Below are 17,511 nucleotides of genomic sequence, written 5' to 3'. Positions count from 1 at the left end.
ACATTACTTAGTACATTTTGACTAAACATATTCTTTGGTTTTAGGGCCTCGGGTGTTTGTTTTTTTTTAGTTGTTTTTGCATACATGTGATTTTTGCATACATGTGGTTTTATTGCAAATTTAGAATACATTAAAAATGTATATTACTAAATATCAGCATGGCTGTGATTACCTATCACCTATGCATACGGCTGAATCACATTCCTGATATTCAGTACAACACTCTTGCTTGCGTAATAATTGGCCTACACATGTTAGATTATAGATGATCTGTAAAAAAAAAAAAAAAAAACGGTTTATAACAAAATTCTTTGCCAGTTAAAGTTTAGTGAACAGATATGTTTGTGTATGTACTTTATTTCATCTGACAATTTAGTTTTGAAGTATTGTAAGTAAAATGACTTATTCATTCCTAAATATCGTGGTTGTGAAATGTCACTGGAGTTCAGATTTATTTATTTTATATATCTTGAGTACTGTATACAAACACTGTATTGACCAATGTACACATTTTACAAAACAATGTGACGTAACAGTTATACATTATCACTTTAACAGAGTGGTAAGATTTTTTTCTTTTTTTTTTTTTCAAACAGATAAAAATAGCAGAAAAACAAATACGTTTTTAGTATTTTTACCAAAGCAACCCCAAAATTAGAGCATAACATTGATAAAGAATAGAAAGTGCTGGAATGGTTTCATGAGCCTTTTAAAAAAATGCAAACTTTAATTACTTACAGTAAACATCACAGGTTTCTTTTTAATATGTCTAAGAATGTAATCTTAGACATATTCTTTGCTAAAAATGTAATATTAAAATACTTTTCTGGGGGAAAATATATTTTAAAATGTTGTGTCTGAATCTGTAATTTTAAAATGATTAAAGTGAATATTAAAAATGGAAGAAATAGCACTGGATAATGTTTTGACAGTTTTCTACTGGGTGTTGAAATATGAAAGAAAATTAAGGTCTGCCATTTGCAGCACATGTCTAGCCTTTATCTTGTATTCTTAAAAAAAGTAAAGCAGTAATAACTTCTCTAGTCAATAGTAAATCTATTTTGTGATGGAAGATTCAGTTTTCACCACCAAGTCAAATGAGACTGTGGGGAAAAGAACTATGATAGATTAAATTATCATAACACATTCATTCAACACTAATGTTGTTAGTTATTAGACAATAACAAAAGATTCGTATATCTGCAGCTTTTTTCTGCAAAGTTTTACGGTGACTTTTAACTGAAATTATAAATAATATAATAATCAACCAAAACATCCAGGCATGCTTTTGGATAAAAAAAAGCAGTGCTCCTCTGAATTAGTGAGGCCATTTAAATGAATTATAAATGAAAATAAAACTTCTAAAATGCTCTAAGAACAATTTGGCTTTAAGGGAAATAGGTAGCTAGAATATCACACAGCAGGCTTTTGGATATTTCAATTAAATTATCACTGATGATACACCACTTACTTCCTTGATTCACTCATCAGCATTGTTTAGGAAAGATGCGTACATTAACAAACTAGTAGAAAAAGTATGCTGAATTTAGTTTTTTTTTTTGTTTGTTTTTTTAATTTGACTGTCCTCTTTGACAATTTGTTCATTCCACACACTTGTAAAATTTGCACTACAGCAATCTTATATGCATGCAGCAGGACATTTTATGGATGGCTTGTGAACAAACTGCATATGTCAGTCTCACTTTGTCAATGAGAATCCAAATAGTTGTTTTTCTGTTCTTATAAAAATCAGCTTTTACACAAGCAGGCAACTAAACCAGACTTGCCCAGTATACTGTAGGTTTACTGTAAATATACAAGTTGTTCTCAAGAACTAAGACAGAAGCTCAGGTAGCTGCATGATAAATAAACACTGGCTGGAGTAAACAATGTAGCATCTTCAAGCATCGCAAGTGTCTTGTCCAAAGGCACAATATTTACAGCTTTCCACCATTAAACTCTGAATAAAGTGCTCCATTCACTACATTCCCCTTCAATGTAGTGAGTCAGTATGACTGAGATGATATTGTACTTACCCTGATAATGACCCTCACATAAAATAACATACATCACAGTTTTGCTACCATTAAAGCTGCACTCAGTAACTTTTTGAACTATGTCGAAGTATGGCTTACACTGACACCCAGTGGCCTAGATGCTGCATCATTCAACCACAGTAGATTTCAGTATCAATGCCACTGTAGAAATTCACTATGCACATTAAGCCAGGATTAATTTAATCCATGAATGAAAGTGTACAATCACAGGGCAGTTACTGAGATTAAGTGGTTAGTATCTGGCTGGTCATGTGATGCTAACATGGCTGCCCCCATGAGGGCACCCCTGCTCCATGTAGAATAAAAGAGCATTTATAAGGTTACTGATATAACTGAACTCTTCATCTCACATGAATGGTCATGATTTTATACATGTTTCAAAATTACTATTAATTTTTTTAGAAGTAAAACTTTTTAAATGAGGAAAAAAATTACTGAGTGCACCTTTATGGTCTTTGGGCACTTTCACACTAGAGCTATTGGTGTGCATGCGGAACTGGTAAACCATTGATTTTGGGTCATTCTATTGGTGTACACTTGGTGCAACGAAGTAACGTCACTAAGGTCCACATAAAAAGTGGGATATGGGTTTTACATGATCTGGGTTGATAACTGATGTGAAACTAATGCAGTCTGGTTATGAACCCCTATTGATTACATATATTTTGTAGAACTATTACACATTACTCATTTGAATTTAATGCATCTGCAAAAAAAATCTGAGTGTGAAAGTGCCCAACATTTGTGCTAGAAGCACAGAGAATTATTGGCAATGGGCTAAGACAAAAGCAGCATATGGTATGGAAATCTATATAAATACATAATAAATATGACTTCATACACTGGAAAATAACTATGGAGCCCTCAAGAAGCATGATGTATTATTGATACAATTCATATTTCAGTGTTTTATGACACAGGTGACTTATGTATAACTGGAGCCATTTCACATATGACAGTGACATTCAAATTCACTTTACAAAAGTCTGTTCATTAAGTAAACCAAATATCCAATCTGTTATAAATCACGGCTACATATTACATTTCTCGTGAAAAATAATATTTAAATTGTTAGTGAACATTAAGCTTTATTCTTGTAGAATTATGACCCTGGAAAATTTTCTTTTTTTTTTTACTTAGGGACACACTTATCACTGTAAAATATTCTTAATTTAACATTAACAAAATGTTAGTGTTATATTGCAAAACACAATAATGTCCGTTAAGAAAGAAAAAGGAGATTCCATTTTGACTGCGATGCAAATGAATGTACAGTTGAAGTCATACATTTCCATACACTTAAGTTGAAGCCATTAAAACTCATTTTTTAACCACACCACAGATTTAATATTACCAAACTATAGTTTTGGCAAGTTGTTTAGGACATCTACTTTGTGCATGACACAAGTAATTTTTCCAACAACTGTTTACAGACAGATTGTTTCACATTTGATTGACTATATCACTATTCAAGTTGGTCAGAAGTTTACATACACAAAGTTAACTGTGCCTTTAAGCAGCTTGAAAAATTCCAGAAGATACTGTTAAGCCTTTAGCCAATTTGCTTCTGATGGGAGGTTTACTGAATTGGAGGTGTACCTGTGGAGGTATTTTAAGGCCTACCTTCAAACTCAGTGCCTCTTTGCTTGACATCATGGGAAAATCAAAAGAAATCAGCCAAGACCTCAGAAAAAAAAATGTGGACCTCCACAAGTCTAGTTCATCCTTGGGAGCAATTTCCAAATGCCTGAAGTTATCACATTCATCTGTACAAACAATAGTATGCAAGTATAAACACCATGGGACCACAAGGCCATCATACCACTCAGAAAGGAGACGCATTCTGTCTCCTAGAGTTGAACGTAGTTTGGTGCGAAAAGTGCAAATCAATCCCAGAACAACAGCAAAGGACCTTGTGAAGATGCTGGAGGAAACAGGTAGACAAGTATCTATATCCACAGTAAAACGAGTCCTATATCGACATAACCTAAAAGGCGGCTAAGCAAGGAAGAAGCCACTGCTCCAAAACCACCATAAAAAGCCAGACTACAGTTTGGAAGTGCACATGGGGACAAAGATCTTACTTTTTGGAGAAATATCTTATGGTCTAATGAAACTAAAATTTAACTGTTTGACCATAATGACCATTGTTATTTTTGGAGGAAAAAGGGTGAGGCTTGCAAGCCGAAGAACACCAAAATGTCTTAAGGACATCAAAGTCAAGGTATTGGAGTGGCCATCACAAAGCCCTGACCTAAATTTGAAAGAAAATTTGTGGGCAGAACTGAAAAAGCATGTGCGAGCAAGAAGTCAACAAACCTGACACAGTTACACCAGTTCTGTCTGGAGGAATGGGCCAAAATTCCAGCAACTTATTGTGAGAAGCTTGTGGAAGGCTACCCAAAACATTTGAAGTTAAACAATTTAAAGGCAATGCAGCCAAATACTAACAATGTGTATGTAAACTTCTGACCCACTGGGAATGTGATGAAATAAATAAAAGAAACATTCTCTCTACATTATTCTGACATTTCACATTCTTAAAATAAAGTAGTGATCCTAACTGACTTAAGGCAGGGAATTTTTTCTACAGTGAAATGTCAGGAATTGTGAAAAACTGAGTTTAAATGTATTTGGCTAAAGTGTATGTCAAATTCTGACTTCAACTGTATCTTCTTATAATGTTGTGCCCCCCCCCAACACACACATTTTAACAGATTAAAAGGAAAAACAGTGGTTTAGTCTTTGTGCTTTTCCCCCACTGTCTTGAGGGACAAAAGTTTTTTTTTTTTTTTTTTTTTTTTTTTAAAGGCCATACTCATTCATGACTCCACATGTGGTTGTTGACAGAGGGACTCTGCTGCCGTGGAGTTCACCGCAGCCCTTTACTCAGTGATTCTGATTGTAAAGCAGTCTGGCTGGGTCTTTATGTGGTCATGGCTGGCAGAGAGACGGCTACTCACAGGCCAGCTTGCTGTCAAAGCTGGATAGAGCAATAGCAAATGCCTGAAGGGCACACATGGGGTAGTTGTAGTCCATAGTGAAGACATCCTCTGCTACACGACCAAACTGCATCACTATGTAGTCCGCTGTGTACATGAATGGGTGAAAACATACAGAAAAATGTAATGTTTTTCTACTGGCAGTTTTCATCTAAAATTCATCTCTGGAATCTATGTGCTCCACATACAGTATATGCTGCTGTATATCTAGTACAGACTGCATATGTTAACTTAACACCTGTGGTTTTACCAGAAGGACTGTTAAAGTGACTATTTAATGAAAAGTGCTTTTCCTTTAGCAGTACAAAAGAATTGAAAGTGCACTTCAAATTTTGTAAATCTAAACTTTTAATATGCTCTAGCAGAGTTCAAAGGGATAGTTCACCCAAAAATGAAAATTATCTCATCATTTACTCACCCTCATGCCATCCCAGATGTATATTACTTTTTCATCTGCTGAACTGAAGACATTTACAAATTTTTAAGCTCCAAAAATCACATAAGTCAGCATAAAAGTAATCCATAAGATTCCAGTGGTTAAATCAATATCTTCAGAAGCGATATGATAGGTGTGGGTGAGAAACAGATCAATATTTAAGTCCCTTTTTACTATAAATTCTCCTCCCTGCTCAGTCAATCTCCACTTTACCTTTCATTTTCACATTCTTCTTCTTGTGTTTTTGGTGATTCACATTCTTTGTGCATATCGCCCCCTGCTGGGTAGGGAGAAGAATTTCTCAAGAGGTCCTCGCTGCAGACTGTAGCACGATGACATTGTGGATTTCATCTACTATGTCACAGACATCCATTACGTAGATGTAGACAAAAAGTCATCAAAACTATGGAATAACATAAATGGAACTATGGAAATTATGTGACTATAAAAATCCAAAATAAATCAAAACTGTGTTATATTTTAGCATCTTCAAAGTAGTCACCCTTTGCCTAGAATTTGCAGACATGTACTCTTGACATTTTCTCAACCAACTTCTTGAGGTATCACCCTGGGATGCTTTTTAAACAGTATTGAAGGAGTTCCCATCAATGTTGGGCACTTATTGGCTGCTTTTCTTTATTATTCGGTCCAAGTCATCAATTTCAAAAACCTTTTTTTTAATTACATTTTAGATTTATAATGAAATAAATGAATATGGTGGCACAATTATATTTTTGTCTACAAAACTAATTTCAAACATTTAAGCATCCATCTTCAGATCAAAAGATTTTTAAGATCATGAGAAACATTTCAGTCAAGTCTTTCAAAACTTTTGACCGGTAATGTGTGTGTATATATATATTTAGTAGTATAGTATAGCATACTAATAACTTTTGAGCATCGGGATTTTAGTCTTCTAAGAATGAGAGGTTGCTGAGTATTTGGAGTGAATTTGTTTGGTTCAGTTTCAAGGACAAATACTGTCCTATTTCTTTAATTTGATTTGGGATTAAAATTGTATTTATACTCTATCACGTATATGGACAAAGAAATATATAACCTTTATTTGATCAATACATTAATGATAATTACAGGCCGATGACTGCTACACTAATAATGTCTCTATAAGACAACAGAATAATTAAACAGTTACAGATAGAAATTTTCAGTCTTTAAACCTTACAACAAAAAAAAGGAAACATAAAAATGTATAGGCCGGTAGATTTTATTTAAAAAACGAAGTTATGTGGATTAAGGACAACACATATATTGTTATAAAATATGACTTACTTGAGATACAAGAATAAAAAAATGAAAACGTTTATCTTTGTGTTTCCTGCAATGGTCGATTACGATACGGCACAAATAGAGCAGTTTCGTGGAGATTCGCTATGGATGAATTTATTAAATATTATCCATTAAAGCTTATATAGGCACAGATCTACCGGCAGTAGTTAAACGACTAACTTTTAGTTAGCCACTAGGCTAATATAACCTGTCAAACAAAATTGTGTGTATGCTGTACTGACAACACTAAATAACATACTGTTGTGAAGAGAATGTAATATAATATGTAGCTGTGGTGTGCACATTAAAAACATACAGTATGTCACGGAAATCGACTACGTAATGGATTAAATCCAATACGTCATCACGCTACAGTCCGTAGTGAGGACAGTCTCGAATTTCTAGCAAAAAAGGACTTAAATATTGATCTGTTTCTCATCCACACCTATCATATCACTTCTAAAGACATGAATTAAAACACTGGAGTCATTTGGATGACTTTTATTATGCTTTTATATGCTTTTTGCAGCTTCAAAATTGTTTCTGCAGAAGAAAGTCTCACACATCTGGAGTTGCAAGAGGGTGAGTAAATGATGAGAGAATTTTCATTTTTATGTGAACTATCCCTTTAATATTGATATATACTTGGCTAAAAATTATTATTTTTCAATAGCGTGACATCACAACCACCATATCAAATCTGAATATTGTAACTTGTAAACATGTAAGCACTTAAAGCTGTATGTAATTTTTAGATGTTCTCATATTCCATCTTAAAATGCAGAGTAAAGTAATCCATTTGTAGGTTGATTTTCCCTATGAGTGTGACACTGTGGCTCTGTGGGACTATCAAAACATTCTTCTGTTTGTTTGAGCAGACTGTCTAGCCCGACACTGCAACATTGGCTCAACTAATGGCGTGAGTTTAGGCGAGACTATCTGTATGTACAACCAATGGAAGACGCAGGAGTTTTCTACAATCTGTTTGAAAACCGTGATTATTTATGCAATTCCGTTTAGTGACGCTAATGGCACAGAAATTACACACTTCCACTTTAACCCAAAGGGTCTAGATGCAAACCATTGCAAGTAGTACAAAGGGCTAAAATTATGTTTTAACTCACGGTCATTGTCATGAATGATCTGAAAATTTTTGACAGATGCTTGGGTGACCCTTCCATGGAAGTTGAGCACGTATGATTGAGTGTCATCGTTCCACACAGGCGTCTTGTTGTGGAGCTCTATCACACTCTCAGTGCTTTTGTTCTGCCATCGAGCCAGCAGAGACTCATGGTCCTGCAAAGCAAAAGACAGATGTTGAGGGATGGATTAGCTTTCCATTAAAGCATATAGCCTTGTTGCTAATGCTAACATTAATAGCCTTTATCAAATCAAATCAAATCAAATCACTTTATTGTCACACAGCCATATACACAAGTGCATTGGTGTGTGAAATTCTTGGGTGCAGTTCCGATCAATATAGCAGTCGTGACAGTGATGAGACATATACCAATTTACAATAACATCAAATTAACACAACACAATTTAAACATCTGTTATACACATAATTACACTCAACAATATACAAATAATAACATACACTGTACAGTATACAATACGTTGTTTTTTTTGTTTTTTTTACTATATAGATACACATTATTCAATAAAAATTAAAAATAAAAATATATAAAAAAAAGTATATATATATATAGAATGTACAGTATTGTACTGTATTGACATTCAGGCTGTCGGTTGATAGTAAGTTGTTCAGAGAGAATATAATATAATAATAATATAATTTATGACAGTCCGGTGTGAGATATAAGAGTAAGGGTAATAAAGTGCAGTGCTGATGTATTTTGATCGTGGGAGATCAAGAGTTCAGAAATCTGATTGCTTGGGGGAAGAAGCTGTCATGGAGTCGGCTGGTGCGGGTCCTGATGCTGCGATATCGCCTGCCTGATGGTAGCAGTGAGAACAGCCCATGGCTCGGGTGGCTGGAGTCTCTGATGATCCTCCGAGCTTTTTTCACACACCGCCTTGTATATATTTCCTGGAGGGAGGGAAGCTCACCTCTGATGATGTGTCTGGCAGTTCGCACCACCCTTTGCAGTGCTTTGCGGTTGTGGGCGGTGCTATTGCCGTACCAGGCGGAGATACAGCCAGTCAGGATGCTCTCCACAGTGCAGGTGTAGAACCGTGTGAGGATGTGGCAGTTCATTCCAAACTTCCTCAGCCGTCTCAGGAAGAAGAGGCGCTGATGAGCCTTCTTCACAACGACTTCAGTGTGGACGGACCATGTGAGTTCCTCAGTGATGTGGACACCCAGGAACTTGAAGCTGCTGACTCTCTTCACTGGTGCTCCATTGATGGTGATGGGACTGTGTTCTCTGTCTTTTCTTCTGAAGTCCACCACAAGCTCCTTTGTCTTACTGACATTGAGGGAGAGGTTGTGCTCCTGACACCAGTGTGTCAGAGTGTGCACCTCCTCTCTGTACGCTGTTTCATCATTGTCAGTGATCAGACCTACCACCGTCGTGTCATCAGCAAACTTAATAGAATATAGAATATAGGCCAGGGGTTTTTGGTTTACTCAGGCTAAACATCTATACGTGTCAGTATCAAACTGATATACATGATGCATTACACTGTTGAGACTCTGGCTCATCTAAAATATTAACCCTTAAAAAGGTCAGGAACATAGAAAATAACCCCGCAAATTAATCTATTGCTATTTTCCAACACATTAGGACTCAAATAATAAAATGTCATGTTTCCCTTCAAAATATTGCTTTTATTTTGAATCTACATTTTGTGTCTCCCATGGAAATAACATCTAAAAGATACAGTAGGAACATTTGCCCTTAAGGTCAGCAGCCTTCAAGGAATGCTGTCAGGTTGCTATCACATTTGGCACACTCACTCACTGTCTCTCAAAATATCTGTGTCCCTCAAGATTCAAGACCATGAAAGGATTCATATACACACAGTCCACTTACACAGGCCTACATGACAACAGCCAACTTGTAGGTTTCTAAAAAGCCATGCACTTACATTTCGAGGCCTGATGGAGACCCTTTCGTGGTCCATGTTCATTCCTGGAATAATAACACTCATCTTTCGAGGTCCCTTGAAGCCTAGAACATTAGTTTCCTGCCGAACAGAAGAACAAACAGAATCATTCACATTTGAATTGGCCCTTTGCCTCTATGATTGCATATACATGTGACTCACAAATCTTTTGACAGATGAGAAATTCTTAGAAACCATTTGTCTATAGATAAGAGCTCTTCCTGTTTTCCCTCCACTAGAGGTATTGCTATACCATAAGTAACCACCAGAAGCCAGGCTTGGTTCATGGTCTTCTTGTGCCTGTACTGACTGACAGAGAGATCTAGTGCCCATAAGGCTGGGTGCTGGCTCTGTGCTGGCCACTGATGAAGACCATTCACATAAACTCACATAGCAGATAGCTGCAAGCTCCTGCCGTAAGTTGTCGGCTTCTAGGCTGGAGGTGGTTTTGACTGGGTTCACACCACTGTCGTATACTGTAAACTTGGTGCCCATGAGGTTTGATCTGTGGGGTAAAATGAAGCAATTCTTAAAATGGTGATTCTTAAAAGACATTTTTAGAGCACATCCCAGTCACAAAACAGTGAAGGAGTTCATTTCACAAAGGATGTCAAGAACATGCCTGGGTCATATTTATAAATAAATAAATAAAGATGAATAGATTATTTATTATATTATATATTTAGCATAAAGTAAAAGTTTGTTCTTGTACCATTTAGACTTTTTTGCATTGTGACATTATTTCCATGACAATCAAGCATATTTCCCCCAATAATTCTCATTACTATAGCGCACAGTAAATACACATTAAAAATATACAGTAAAATCTCATTCTCTTTAATGGAAAAAACTATGAGCCCAGTCATTGCCACTCAGTGAATTTACTATTTAAATTGTAAAGTATCCATACATCACTGTACTGCCTGATTTTAATAATAGAAAATATGCTGATTTAATTTAAAAACATTACTGTTACAAAGTATAAAAAAAAAAAAAAAATTGTATTACAGTAATCAGAATTTTATGAAAATCATCATTGAGAATCATGACAATTACATACAGACTCAAGTCAAATGTCTGGATGCATTACAGTAATTGGGGGAGGGGTGGTGAAAACAACATTAATTGTGTCAATTCACATCTGACTACATTCTATTTGAGTTTTACAATATGATTCAAAATGATAATATTAATACTACTGTGCAACTTCTAATATAACTATAATAATAATTAGATATTTTTAAAATGATTTTAGTTACTTCAAATCAGTTATGACAAATAATGGATTAAGTATATTATCTCAAATATCAACATCACTCCATGTATTCTTTTATTATTATTATTATTATTATTATTATTATTATTATTTTGAACATTGATTGTAACTCCCCACTTTTGCTGTCTCTATTGTTAAGATGTTATCTTTTCTCAGTAGTAACAGAATGAAGGCATGTACTCAGACACACACTTACACATACCCTTACTCCATGTCTAAGGTGAATACTGTGTTTATCTGCACTGCAGATATACGTTTTCACATGTGCTGTGCTTTAACTACACTCTAATGTCAACAGACACACAGGTGCTCACTCCTCATACAAATAAAGACACTCCAGTGCTCGGACACCAGTAATGAACCCAATTACTGTTTTAAATAGGCTAATGCAGTTGCGTGAGCAGCGCACACGTGCCTGCACAAAATCATTAAAGATCTCACTAAAACGTTTAGAGAGATACACGTCTCTTGTCTCAACTAGTATAGAATTAGGTTACACTACCTTATGAATCATGACATGATGAATCATCTTTAAATATACCTTAGTTTGCCAATGAAGCTCTCGCCACCTCGAGACAGGTCAGTGGGGTCGATGGAGATGAGATAATTGGATGTTTTGCTCTTCTTTCTCTTCCTCCCAGCTAAAAGGAACACCTACAGTATACAACTGAATTAACTTGGGCATGTGCGTTACTGACATCAAAAGAGATCCAAATCAAAGATTGGAGACCTTGCATAAACAAACAACCTGACAACAAAAGAACAATATTTCGTTTCTGAGAATCTGATTTCATTTCAGAAAAAAAAAAAAAAAAGAATATATTTTATATTTGGCTTTTATCTTTACCCTCTGAGGCAGTGCTGGGAATGATAAATTGGCTGCTGTATGTTACTGTATACTGTATGTTATTTCATCTGGTAAATAAAAGCTGGAACACACTGTTCTTACATCTCATATAGTTTGTGATTTAGTCATGACATTTTTAAAACAACATTTGCCCAGTAGAACAATATTATAAGCATTGGCATGTGGCTAAATTTAGCCCCTTCCATAAAAATAAATCATATTAAATCCTTTAGCAATTTGGAGAAATGGAGTGTCACTGACTGGATTGCAGGAGGACAACGAGGATTCAAAATAACCCAAAACTCTTTCGAAAAACTGGGAATAGACTTTTGGTGTGCCTTACCTTTTTGCCATCCTCCCTCTCCATATGGAGGTAGTAGGTGGGGTACATGCCCCTGTCCATACCCTTCTTATCCCGAGTGATCCTGCACTTCACAGTCACCCCTTGGGGGGCAGGTCTGAGAGTAAACTCCTCCAGATCGTCCACATCGATGGACGGCTCGTTGGCCAATGGGGTGGATGCTGATGTCGCCTCCTGTAACATTGATTAGGATCAAGTCATTTTCAAATTTACATACTGAAAGAAACATACATCTGTATATATTTATATATTTTATACATATATTATACTGTATATTTTTCTATTATATATATTTTTATGAAAACACAGTCATGGCCCAGTCTTAGCTAGAGTCCAGGCCAAATGATAATGAATTAAAATAAATAAATGAGGGAAAAGTTCACTGTCTGGAATGTAAGCAGCTGGGATTAAAAGTTAAATGTTAAAGAGCAACAAAGCAGCCCACTGACGTCAGCAGGGTCAAGCCCAATTGACGCAGATAAGCCAGTTCACAACCACAAAGATACGAGCCAAAAAAAGACTTGAGTCTAGTTTACTGAAATGGAGCTTAAGTGTAGTTCAGGCAGACCACATAGTGCCAACCAGCTCATCAGCTGACACTTAGCTGATCTATGAACTCCACCTCCTACCAATTAGGCAGTACATATAAACTCACCATTCAGAACACACACCTGCTGTAGTCTGTCGCACAGACGTTCACTCACCCACCCCCACCCCCATCCCCATCCCCAGCTCCCCATCATGCCCAAGCCAATCTGAGCCTTTCTGCATGCATTACCTCATGAGATTACCTCATCTTTCAGCACAATATACTGTTATCTTCATCTTCCCGATTCCTTATTCTGAACTCAACCATTGTACTGTATCACTATTTGTACTGAATTATTACCATATATTGGATCTGTCATCAATCAGTTGTCAATTTGCTTGTAAATTATCTGGTTAATTGTTATAGGCTACATGTGTTCAGCATAGAAGCTGATCCCTTCAGAGTGGAGCCTTCCTGCCAAACACTATTATCAAAAGCTTATACAAAACAAATTCTAATCAAACAGAGTGGTCCTGACTGAAATCTCAAAGCTGCTTTCAGTATTTTAGGTTTTGTGCAAGTTTTCCCAAAATGTTTAAAGGTGCACTCAGTAATCTTTTGTTCATGCCATCTTGGACTTACTGTGACACCTTATGGTGTGGATGCAGCATCATTCAAAATCAATAGTTTTCAGTTGCAGATGCCATTGTACAAATCCACTATTCACAATCAGCCATGATTACTTTCATCCAAGAGTGAAAGTGTCCAAAAACAATAAGGTTTCTGAGATTAAGCGAGTAGTATTCAGCTGGTCATGTGATTCTAAAATGGCAGCCCCCATGTGTGCGCCTCTGCCCCATGTAGAATAAAACGGCTTTTATTTAAGATTACTGATATGACTAGTCTCATGTAAGTGGTCATGATTTTATACATATGTTTCAAAATGAAATTCATTTCTTTAAGAGTAAAACCTTCTTAACCATATATATATATATATATATATATATATATATATATATATATATATATATATATATATATATAATTATTATTATTATTATATTATTATTTATTTGTATTTATTTTTTACAGCAGTGTGACAAAAACATTTTTAAAAGTAAAAGTATTCCATGAGTCTCTCAATTAATATGATGGCATAATGAACAAAAATGTTGTGTAAAATAATTTTAGATAAATTATAGCATGTTACACTGACTGTAGCAAACTCTTGTTGCTGTTACCCTCTCCCCATCTGACTTATCTGCTAACAATGTATGTACACAGGACTTTCCACAAAAAGATCCATGAAAATTATAACTATAATACACATCATACACAAATAAACAATATTTATTTTCAACAGAAGACTATACAAGTCAGAAAGATCACCAATGAGCCATTAGCCCCATTCACACATGCAACCAGGTAAATTACAGGAAAATCGTTGGGTTGCCTTTACTGGTAAATGTACTACATGTGCTGTTAACACATACCACCAGTATGGAAATTTATAGGCAATGATACAACTTCTCATTAAGAGAAATTGCCAGAGCAAAACTGACCAGTATTTTCAAAAAGGTTATGTTCACACATGACCTCAAACTTGAAAAATGCAGTAAATTTTCTGGAAAAGGCTGTATGTGTGAAAGGGGCTTTTGGCTAGAGCAGGGGCTTCAAAAAGGCACAGTTTCCATCACCAAGTTATTTTAAGAAAGTAATCATTTCACTGTTGCCATAGGAAACAACAGGACTGTGACCCTCCATTTCCAGCATTGTGGGCTTTGTACTTTGTGACAGACACAAGAGAATACATCCTAGCAGGACAATATATTATCTGCTTGTGACAGCACTGAATGTGAAACACATCTGGCCACTGAGTTGTTCACATTTTGAGCTAACAGCTTAAAATGGCAGTCCACTGTCAATTTAAGTCTCTCAAAATAGTCAGGAATGGACAAGGATGACCTATAGCTGCACTATGCAAACGACAAGCATATAATAGACACAGTGTGCAGCACATCATATACTGAGGGTGTGGTTTAACGTGGAGGAAAACAAATCACAGTTGACATAGTTACCCTTTCAATTCTATGGGGGAAATGAAACAAAATATCCAGTTGAGCTATTTACAGCAGTGGTCCTCAACCTTTTTAAATCCAATGCCCCCCCTTGAATAATACAATATTGAAAGAGCAATGACAATGATGACTTTTGGCATTTAATTTAAAAATAAATAAATAAATACATTATTGTCCCAGTGCGAGTTCAGTGGTGCTTTTTTTTACCCAAGTTAGAAATATTATGTCAGTTGTTGGCCTACATCTTGATTTTTAGCTGGTTTATTATTATTATTATTATTATTATTATTATTTACAATTTTAATTTAGTTTGATTGTTAGTTTGTGTGTGGTTTTTTTGCCCTACAAATGAAGCACAAAAAAATAAATAAAGAAAATACAGACCCCTACAGAACCGTTGCACTAATTGCAGCGCTATGCGATAATTAATATGCGCAAAGTCAATGTGCATGGCCATTAAGTTTTGATATTTTTGTGCAGGCACGCACTAAGTCTAGGCGCAAGTGGGTTTGGCAAAATTGTGCGCGCAAAGTGCTAATGTGCAATTTAAGGTTTTTCTCCAGTTATTTCACCATCTGTTCTATTATTAGTCCATTCTCTCTCAAGCACCAAGGATATAAACAAAGACAGCACATTCATAAGAAGTTGGTAGTGTAAATGGACTGTATGCAATGAATTAGAACCTTAAATTTGCCAGACATTCATTAAATGACAGTGACTCGCTCCTTTTAAACGCATGGAAAATTTGGTTCTCGTCAGGATTTGGATGTAGGCTCCGTTAGTTTATAGAGAATGTAAGGATTATTTATCATATTGATCAAGTGACACACAAATCATGGCTAGTATAAACAGTGATTATTTCGGCTTTTCTGGTTAGGCTGTGGATTTTTGCATGCGCTTCATTTCTACCGCTTTAAATATTCAAAATTCAAATTACACCAAGCGAAATGAAAAATATAATAATAATAATAACAATGTGGTTAAAAATACTATTGTGGTGATGGGGTGTGGACGAGTGACGTCTATGGAGAGCGAGGCCGGAAGAGGAAGAACGGTAAGGATTGACACCTGTGGGAAATCACCTCTAACAGCTGTTTTGTGTTGCAGTGAGAGCTGGAGAGGGATAAAAGGACAATCCAAACCGCCGGCAGAGAGAGAGAGTCGCACGAAGCTGTGTGTGTGTGTCACTGCTGAAAAGCAAACCAGACCTGTGTGTTTGTGTTACTGCTGAAAAGCAAACCGCATGTGAACTTTGAGTTATAAAAAAAAAACTGTGAATAAAACTTGTGTTATATTGTTTAGAGATCTGTTACAGTGGTGCTGAAACCCGGGAATTTAGAGGAGGATATGCCATTATGGAATCCTCACCGCTGGCTGAGGTGATCAAGATACTCGCTGATATCCACCAAACCCAGCACCAGACCCTCCTGGATCTGCGCGCAGAGCAAGAACAGCGGTTCCAGGTGCTCCTTCAGGCCCCACCTGCTGAGTACCGGCAAGTGTTATGGAGCTTAGTACCCCAGGAGGAAACTTCAGCCGCGACCCCGGCCACAGCTTCGGCCATCTCCCATGTCACACTCATCAAGGTGGGCCCGCAAGATGACCCGGAGGCCTTTATCGAGTTGTTTGAGCAAACGGCCGAATCCTGGGGATGGCCCAACCACCAGTGGGCTGTCCGACTTTTGCTGCTGTTGACCGCGGAGGCTCAACTCGCGGCCCAACAGCTTCTGGACAGACCTCCTGGAGTATGAGAACTTGCGACGAGCCATCTTGCAGAGGGTTGGCCGCAGCCCAGAACAGCATCGCCAGCATTGACGCTGGACGAGCTCGTCCGGCTGTTTGCATTTGTATAACGGCTCCGTGACTCCTGCCGGCGGTGGCTGCTGGCAACAGGAAACAACGTCGTGGCAGTGATCGATCTGGTGGTGCTGGAGCAATTAATCTCTCGACTGCCGAAAGGGACGACAGAATGGGTCCAGTGCCACCACCCGGCGTCACTGGATGAGGCCATCCAGCTGGCTGAGAACCACTTGGCAGCATATTAAGGGGCTGGCAAGCCCTCTCTCTCTCTCTCTCTCTCTCTCTCTCTCTCTCTCTCTCTTCCCTCCCCCTCGCCTTTCCCCCGTCTTGTTCCTATTCCCCGGAAACAGGGAATTCCGACCCCAAAACTGGTTCCCTGGTCTTGTGGGCCACTCAACCCACTGGTTTTCCCTAAATCTCTCTGCTCTCCCCCACAGGCTGGTGAATCCGCTGCTGCGGGTGTGGCAGTGAAGTCTGGGCCAGTCTGCTGGAGCTATGGAGAATCTGGGCATTTCCAGGACCGATGCCCAGCAATGGAGGTGGAGACATTGGTCTGGATCCCGACAGGCCACAAGCCGCCCCTAATCAAGCAGGAGCATACTGGATACCTGTGAGTATTAAGGGGGGTACTTAAAAAGCCTTGGTGGATTCAGATTGTAATCAAACCTCCATTTACCAAATCTTGGTTCAATCTGAAGCTTTGGATACAAGCTGGTGGGTGAAGGTAAGGTGTGTGCATAAGGATGTTCAAAGTTACCCTGTAGTG

The 17,511-nt window shown here is 37.2% G+C and overlaps 1 protein-coding gene across 5 annotated transcripts in view; it reads right to left on the bottom strand.

The window, feature by feature from the left end:
* Positions 1 to 439: 439 nt before the first annotated feature.
* The window catches only part of LOC127413044 (tubby protein homolog), a 132,829-nt gene continuing 115,757 nt past the window's right edge, over positions 440 to 17,511 (bottom strand). For all 5 annotated transcript variants that reach the window (XM_051649908.1, XM_051650222.1, XM_051650056.1 and 2 more), the window contains 6 exons: positions 12,321 to 12,512; positions 11,672 to 11,784; positions 10,245 to 10,359; positions 9,837 to 9,935; positions 7,907 to 8,078; positions 440 to 5,146 (listed from right to left, as the gene is read on the bottom strand). In XM_051649908.1, the coding sequence (XP_051505868.1) occupies positions 5,013 to 5,146; positions 7,907 to 8,078; positions 9,837 to 9,935; positions 10,245 to 10,359; positions 11,672 to 11,784; positions 12,321 to 12,512 (825 nt within the window). In that variant the 3' untranslated portion in view covers positions 440 to 5,012. The remainder of the gene's footprint in view (positions 5,147 to 7,906; positions 8,079 to 9,836; positions 9,936 to 10,244; positions 10,360 to 11,671; positions 11,785 to 12,320; positions 12,513 to 17,511) is intronic.

This window comes from Myxocyprinus asiaticus, chromosome 1 (assembly GCF_019703515.2).
Source record: "Myxocyprinus asiaticus isolate MX2 ecotype Aquarium Trade chromosome 1, UBuf_Myxa_2, whole genome shotgun sequence".
In the NCBI taxonomy this organism is placed as follows: Eukaryota; Metazoa; Chordata; class Actinopteri; order Cypriniformes; family Catostomidae; genus Myxocyprinus; species Myxocyprinus asiaticus.
This window is presented reverse-complemented; position numbering and strand designations above follow the sequence as displayed.